Raw genomic sequence first — 7,492 nt, 5'->3', positions numbered from 1 at the left:
TTTTTTTTTTTTTTTGATCAGAGAAAATGCAGTTTTTGAATAGGGAACACCAGGATTCCTGCTTGTGAGGAAAGTGGCAGGACCCAGGCAGAGGAGTCTGCTCAGGACTGGCAGCCAGGGGGCTGTAGGGGGAGTGAGATTTTGGGGGTTTTATTCGAGAATTTGTGATTTTTATCAGGGAAAACCAGGATCCCTGGTCATCAGCAAGAAAAGATGTAAAATCAGGGGGGAAATTACCATAAAATGGCTGGAGAAGAGGGAATGGAAAGACACAGGTTTTACCAAATGAGGTATTTATTGTGTTTTCATTTCTTCATTTCTCTTAAAAATAAAAAAGATCATTTGGAAAACACGTCAGTGAGAAAGTTGAGGTGGAGGCAAGAGCTGTATAAACCCCACAGCTGAACCATCTGTTATTGGGAATCTTCTCCCTGCCCCTGGGATGATGAGGTGAGTATCCACACTCACCAGCTTTCTTAACCTTTGGCTTATCCAGAAAACCTTCATCCAGTTCACCATCACCTGAGCAGACCTTCCAGTGCTAGGAAAGGCAGGAGCACTAGTGTAGATAGACCCAGGAATGTTTACTGCCGTAATTTTTCACGGGTGTAGAGGACACGACCACGGAAACACCAGCAGAATTGTGAATCCTGTCTCGCCTAAGGCTCCAACCGCTGCATGGAGTAATGCAGTACTAGGCAGTTTCCTAAAACAACGGCTAGATTAGACAAGGCCTTCTTGAGCAGAGCAAAGGCTACAGTTATCTTCTCTCTGTGCAAGGCAGCAACGCTATCAAGTGGCGGACATATTCTGTAGATACATCAGAGGGATGGCAGCGAAATCTTAGAGAGACTCGGAGAGAAATGTGTTCTGAGGAGTCTCTTAGTCTCACCCTTTCTTAGGAAGCAACACATGGATAAGCAGAAAGATCGGACCAAGTGGCTGGTTTTAAGTTAGCTGCTTGCAACTCTTCTTTGTTAATTATTATAGGCAGGTTGAAGAGAGCTTATTTATCTTACTGATTTCTAATCCGAAACCCAACCTGGCCAAGTTGACTTGATCTGTCACACCCTCCCGCTTTATTTTCTCTGGAAGAAAACTAGTTTACTGATGAAATTCCTATCCTTTGATGTAAATCATTGTTCATCGTTTCTTTGGTGTGATGTGTGTGAAGACTTGTCTACACAGGGAAGTTACAGCACAGGAAGCGAGGGTATAAAATTACAGTACACTAGCTCCTTTGTATTGTCTCCTCATACGAACCCTTTCAGTGCTTAGCACTTCACTTTCAAAGTGGAGTAACCTGTCTTGCACTCACTGGCAAGGGATACAAGTTACACATAAACCAGTATAAGTGATGAGAAACCAGTTCCAGCTTGTAACACAACAGAAGTTCAGTGCACATACACCGCTTTCCAAATGGCCAAACCTGTTTTAAGAGAAACCTGGATGGATGTAGCATCAGACTTACCTGATTTCGTTGAACTTCTACCCCAGATCCCCTCCAGACACACAAGTTAACTCACAGTCCCCCAGAGCATGCTTTGCACCTCCCCTGCCAATTGCCCCATGCAAGGTGGGCAGGTCAGCCTTGGCCCAAGCTGTCTGCTCCAGCCAAACAGGGAAGCATGATCTAGCCCCCCAACTGCAGCTCCTGGCCTGGGTCACTGCAGGCATGTGGCTGCATTTCCAGAATCAAAAGTGAATGTCTGTTCACTTGCTTATTGGTACAATCTATGCCACTTAGACTAACTTGCAAAGACTGAATCAATTCAGCCTCCAGCTTTTGGACTGTCTGTACTTAGCCACTGTGTACCTGGACAGTGTTTATATGGAGAATTTGTGCTAAGTGGTTTATGTGCTGGAAATCCAGACACTAGCTTGCAGGTTACACAAATCCTAACTTTTAATCTCTCAACTTCTTGATCTTTTGTTTGTCTGTCAGACACCATGCACATCCATAGTACTGGGCAAATAATTCCTTAACGCTCTTTTCTTTTTGGTTAGTCACACCACTGAGATGCCAGACTCTCATCCACTCACATTTTTAGCTCCAGATTCTCTAGGCTAGGGAACATGCTGGCTGCTCACCTTAGGATGTACCCATGGAGAACCCCATTGTGTTCGCTTTCAGGAGGAGGCTGCCACTGAACCATGATAGATTGATTGGTGCGGCCGCTGGCCACTATGTTTTTAGGAGGGGCACTGGGGGGTTCTTCCGGGAGCATCAACCTAAAAGACAAAAACAATGTGATGGGAAGTGGGCACTGAGATACAAAGACAGATAGCTTTTCTAGTTTAAGTATCCATTACATGTGAACCAGCTTTGTTTGCTAACATCTGACGACCAGAAAGAAATATAATGCTGATCAAACTGCTGAAGACATGCATGAGATAGTTACAACAAATCAACATAATAGAAAATCAGTTAAGCAAGCAACAAGAAAGACAGCTGAGGTAGCCTTATTCTGTCTGAATCACCCAGGCTGCCACATTTCTTTAAAAAGATTACAAGCCTGAATGAGTTAGAGCTCAGGTCCAGAATCTGTGACTCCATCCAAATTGTTTCCTTCAGCTCCTTCAATATTTTTCATATCGAACTCCTACATTTTGCAAAAGCCATTTAGAGTTCAGCTCCTCTGTAATTCAAGCTCACAGCAAGCTTTGGTTCGCAGAGGAAGGGAGATGCCTTTGCAACTCAGATTGATGAAGCCATCCTTCTATGTCACATCTGGATGAATTCCAGACGTGACACTGCAGTGACAGGGTGAGCGCTATGCCCATTCCACAGTTAACCACTGTAGTTTAGACAACTGAAAAAAAAAATTTTGGCCCTGTACGTACCCATTTCGTTGCCTTCTAAGGTCCTATTCAATTGCTACTCTGGGAAGATGGCTTCATTTTGCCCCCTCTCCCTGTTGAATATGCTGCTCCTGCTAATTGTCATTACAGCTAATTACTGCTCAACCTTGTTGAGCTTTTTATCCAGCCATGAGTGGCTGTCAAGTGCCCACACACATCCCCACTGCGGCATTAAAGGTTTCATTTAAACATCCTGAACAACTGAGAGATTTCTACGCCAAGTATTGAGCATTACTCCACAGGCAGGCCTTTTTACCCCGGGATCTGTTTTTACTCTACCTGCTGGTCTCAGTGCTGTACTGGCCTTTTCCCACCTGGTTAACAGCACACACCCTAAACTGGTAGGTTCGGGCTGGAGTTAACCCACTCACAGTCACATCGGTCATCTTTGGATCCACGTTCGAGAGGTGCACCTTCCAGGGGGAGTCTGGTGGAGCAAAAGACATTTGGAAAACATTGAGGTACTTGTTAAAAAGCCCTGCAGAAACGAGACAGCGTCTTGGCACTTCTTTCCGCGGAAAGACTTTGGGAAGAAGTTTCTGTCCAACAAAAGAAACCTTTCTGTCAACCCATAGAGGCACATTGCACATTTGACTATAGGAAAGTGAGGTTGCACATGTCAGGGCGTAATAAATAAAAACTATATTCATTAACATTTTAATAAAAGAGGAAATGAGCATGATAAAGACAGATGGGCTGTGTATTTTGCAACCCATCTGTTTGGCAGTCCATTACAACACCACACCCATGAGTGGCTCTCGCTGATGGGCTGTAATGAAATTCACAGCTAGTCTGGAATATCTTTCTGCTCAGCTTTCAAGCAGGTGTGGAAGAGTCATTCTCTGTCTGCCAAATCAGCTCTTTGCTTAAAAGATCTGGAAAAGCTACTGTTGTGGATTTTACCAGCCTGCAGATTTTTTTTTTTCTCCTACAGAGGTAAGGTCTGGTATTCAGTCGAATCATTTCTTAGGATGTCTCCCTGGAATAAACAGCCTTGGCAGCAGTGTAAACCCCCTGCTGTCAGTTCACACACTTTGCACACGGAGCTCCTCTGCTGCCTGAATTACATTTTCATGTTTTCAGAGAGGTGAAAAATGAAACATGTTGGAAATTAAATATTCTGCCTTCTTTTCATCCTAGCATGGTGTCATATCTTCTCCCCACAGTCCTGACGGCGAGAGTCAAGGAAAGGTGACATTTGGCTGGTGGTGCAGCAAAGGAGCTATGGAATCGGCTGCTTTAAAGGCTCGCTCGGTTTTAACTAATACCAGCTGTTTTCATGTCCCACGCTCAAAGTTAAAACTGCCTCTGGAAAGGACTGAGGATAGGGCCCCTAGCTTCTGGCAGCGTATCTGGGTACGTAGTTCAACAGAACAGCGATGCACTCGAGCCTGACAGGTCACTTTGATGAAGCCACAGACAGCCTGAAAATGAAGCTGAGATGTCCCAGATGCCGAACGCTGCTGTCAAACTTCACACCAACATATAAATCACTAATTCAGTGCTTTGCTGGCAAGTTCTTAAGCAAGTTTAAATCCTCCAAGGCACAATGCCAGTTGGGCCATAAAGGCTGCATCTTGTAATTATTCAGTTCCAAATATATTTAGTCCAGCAAAAGCTTTCTGAGCAGTTTCTTAACAGGATCCTGGATGAAGTAAGCACTGAGTAGATGCTTGTAGAACAGTAACCTTTTCACGTGACGTTACTGGCAGCGGCTTTGACCACAAGCTCTCAATGACAACCTACGTCATGGGAATTTTCATCTTCTAGGTAACACAGGAAGTTTATCCACATTAACTATGGAAAGCCATAGTCTTTCCTCTCCCCACACTTCCTTTGCACTATTTGACTTTTGTCGACCTTTAGTCAAAAAACTTCACCTCGCTACATCCAAGGTGCAAGATGAAAATGAATGGGGAGAAGGCATTAAGGTCGGGCGGACGCAGTAAGTTGCTTGAGGCGGCTTAATCAAGAAAAGGGAAGGCCAGACACTAACGAGAATGCCGAATGTCCTTAAATGAGCTAATCTGCCCTGGTCCATTTCCTGGAGCAAATCCGTTTAATTTGTTTACTGCAAGTGTAAACGGCACTTGAGAGTGCTTAACTCGAGCATCTCGATCTAGTGAACAGTTTGATTCAACAACAAGGCCTATTAATCTCCCCGGCACCTTGGGGCTCCGCTCTGTTTATATGCTGCATCTGTAGAATACTTTATTTATTCTTTTTCCTCTCCTGGTGGAAGATAAAAGATCTGGCAGGAAGAGAGATTAAACTGAAAACTAATATAAACGAACCCTATTCATCTCCTGGGCACTCTGATTTGTAAAGAAAAGTGGTTTGGGGAGGATTTGCTTGCTCATGGAGCAGTGGATACAGCGAGTTTGCAGAGTATCTTTAAAATTTAAATGGCAATTCTTCTCTTGACAATCAATAAACCAAACACTTTGAAAAGCTGCTCTTCTATCTTAAAACACATACAAAGCCAGAATTGCAAAGGAGCTTGTTTCACCATGAAGAAGGGCAATTCAGACATAAAAAAAAGTTCCATAAAAATTTCAATACCCACTTCCCTTTTCCCCAGGGATTATTGTCACTCTTCTGCCATACAAAGCTAGGAGGAGTCACACGGTGACAAAAGACTTGCCAGGTCAAACTATTAAATCAACCTCCATTATACTGAACAGCCAGCACTAATCTCATTTAACTTAAGCTGCCCAGAACATACTTTGAGCGCTGCTTGCTCCCTCTGCCCCTGTAATTGCTGCTGGCTGTAAAATTTTCACTTGTAGTTGTCAGGTCTCCTCCAATGTTCTGGCCATTTTTTAATTATGCTGCTTTTTCCCTCCCTATGTTAAACTGCTTGAGACTAAGAAAGTGAAGAACAGCTCTATATTTTCCTGTTTCAATTTCCAGTTTCGGGACTTAATTTGTGCACGTCAAAGGATTTCTGTTCTGGATGCGCTTGCGGCAGGTGATCACTGAGAGGTGCTTCTTCTTCGAGAGGTATTCTAAATCTGCTTCCCATTCTTACCAGGTATCTACTGAGCTGAAAGACCTCCCAACAAAACTGAAATCCTGTACCTCTCTGCTTTTAGATACAGGACTATTGCTCAGGTGCCTGTTTACATTAATGAAATGTTTACACAAAATGTGGGGTCAGGAAGTGCAAGCCCCCGCTATTGTATGCAACCACATCCCGTTATCCCGATCGCAGACTCCACCTTAATTACTTAGCATCTTTGACTCCATTACTCCTTTTGGAAGGTGGTTCTCTAACCTCACTGCCCTGACAGTCAGAAATCCTCTTATAATTTCCAGCTTAAATTAATTCATGGTCACATTTTACTTCTTGCGCTAACATTGGCTCCTTAGCCTAAATTACTCTCTTTCCTCCTTGAGACAACGGTCGTATCCCTGTCCAGCCTTCAATTTGGTACATTGAACAGGCCAAACTCTCCAAGCTCTTGTACAGTATGGGCTATTGGAAGGTGCTGAGTTTTCTCTTGGCCCCCAAACATACCTCTGTTACAATAATTTCAAACTGTGAACTATTCGAATGAGGACTGAACCACTCAGTGGGACTCCATTATTCTGATCTGATTTCAGAGAACTGCTTGGTTTAAGACCATTGAAACCAACAGCATCCTTGGAGAATGTCTTACGTGAATACGAGTCGGTTTTCAACAACAGCCATGGAGGCATACATGTTTAAACCTCAATCTTGCAAAGGCTAATGCACAATGCTTAACGGTAATCATCTAATTAATCCCACTGAGTTTAGTTAAACTACTCATGACTTAAAGTTAAGCATGCACATATGCTTTTGTAGGAACAGGGCTTTAATACAGGCCTCCCTAGCACTTCACCTAGTGAATCTGAGTTATCCCATTAGGTCTCAAGACTCCAGATATCCAAGAATGCAGCAGTCGTAACAGCAGCTTTCAGCTGAGCAGTGTTCAGCCGAGCGTTATAATGCACTTGTTACAACAGTTACCAATTAGCAATATGTTTTGATGAGCTCCAGAAACGTTCACACCTTCTCAATCAAGTAAATGGATCTCTTTGAAGGTCTTGCCACAAAATTCTTACGCGCACCACAACAGCAGCTAAACACAAGCCATTCAGAAATGATGACAGCAATGCATACTGTTACCTGATGGTCAACAGGGATTCTCATCCTGGTTCGTGTATAGAAGTGAATGCTTAATGGTTGTGTTGCTGTATTTTATCAATCAAGGTGCATCTTCTTCCTCGTCTACTGCATCGTGCCAAGTGCACAGACTTCATTATAAACTAGAGGTGCACCAATACATCGGTCCGACATCGGATCGGCACCAATATAGAGAAAATTGACTGCATCGGAAATCAGCCTGATGTGGCTGATAATTTGGCCGATAAATGCCTGTGCGTGCATGGAGCTGCAGCGTGGCACATAGGCAGCGAGGAGCACAGTCCGGCAGCTTGGAGAGCTGTGTGCAGCTGGTAAGTCTCTTGTGGTGGAATGGAAGTGGGGAGGGAAAGTGGGGGTGGAGATCAACACTGCCTGTGGTGAGGAAGGGAGTGGGGCTGGCGCAGGTGCTGCCCAGCTGGGGTGGGGCGGGTGCAGGCGAGGCCGCGGCTCGTCTGGGGG

At 44.2% G+C, this 7,492-nt stretch overlaps 1 protein-coding gene across 1 annotated transcript in view; it reads right to left on the bottom strand.

The window, feature by feature from the left end:
• Positions 1–7,492, bottom strand: part of SDK1 (sidekick cell adhesion molecule 1) — a 551,260-nt gene that overhangs the window by 199,070 nt on the left and 344,698 nt on the right. The window contains exons 15-16 of the mRNA XM_019512615.1: positions 3,142–3,289; positions 2,092–2,232 (exon numbers count right to left, since the gene is read on the bottom strand). Of these exons, the coding sequence (XP_019368160.1) occupies positions 2,092–2,232; positions 3,142–3,289 (289 nt within the window). The remainder of the gene's footprint in view (positions 1–2,091; positions 2,233–3,141; positions 3,290–7,492) is intronic.

This window comes from Gavialis gangeticus, unplaced genomic scaffold (assembly GCF_001723915.1).
Source record: "Gavialis gangeticus isolate Ggan-Ray unplaced genomic scaffold, GavGan_comp1, whole genome shotgun sequence".
NCBI lineage: Eukaryota > Metazoa > Chordata > Crocodylia > Gavialidae > Gavialis > Gavialis gangeticus.
This window is presented reverse-complemented; position numbering and strand designations above follow the sequence as displayed.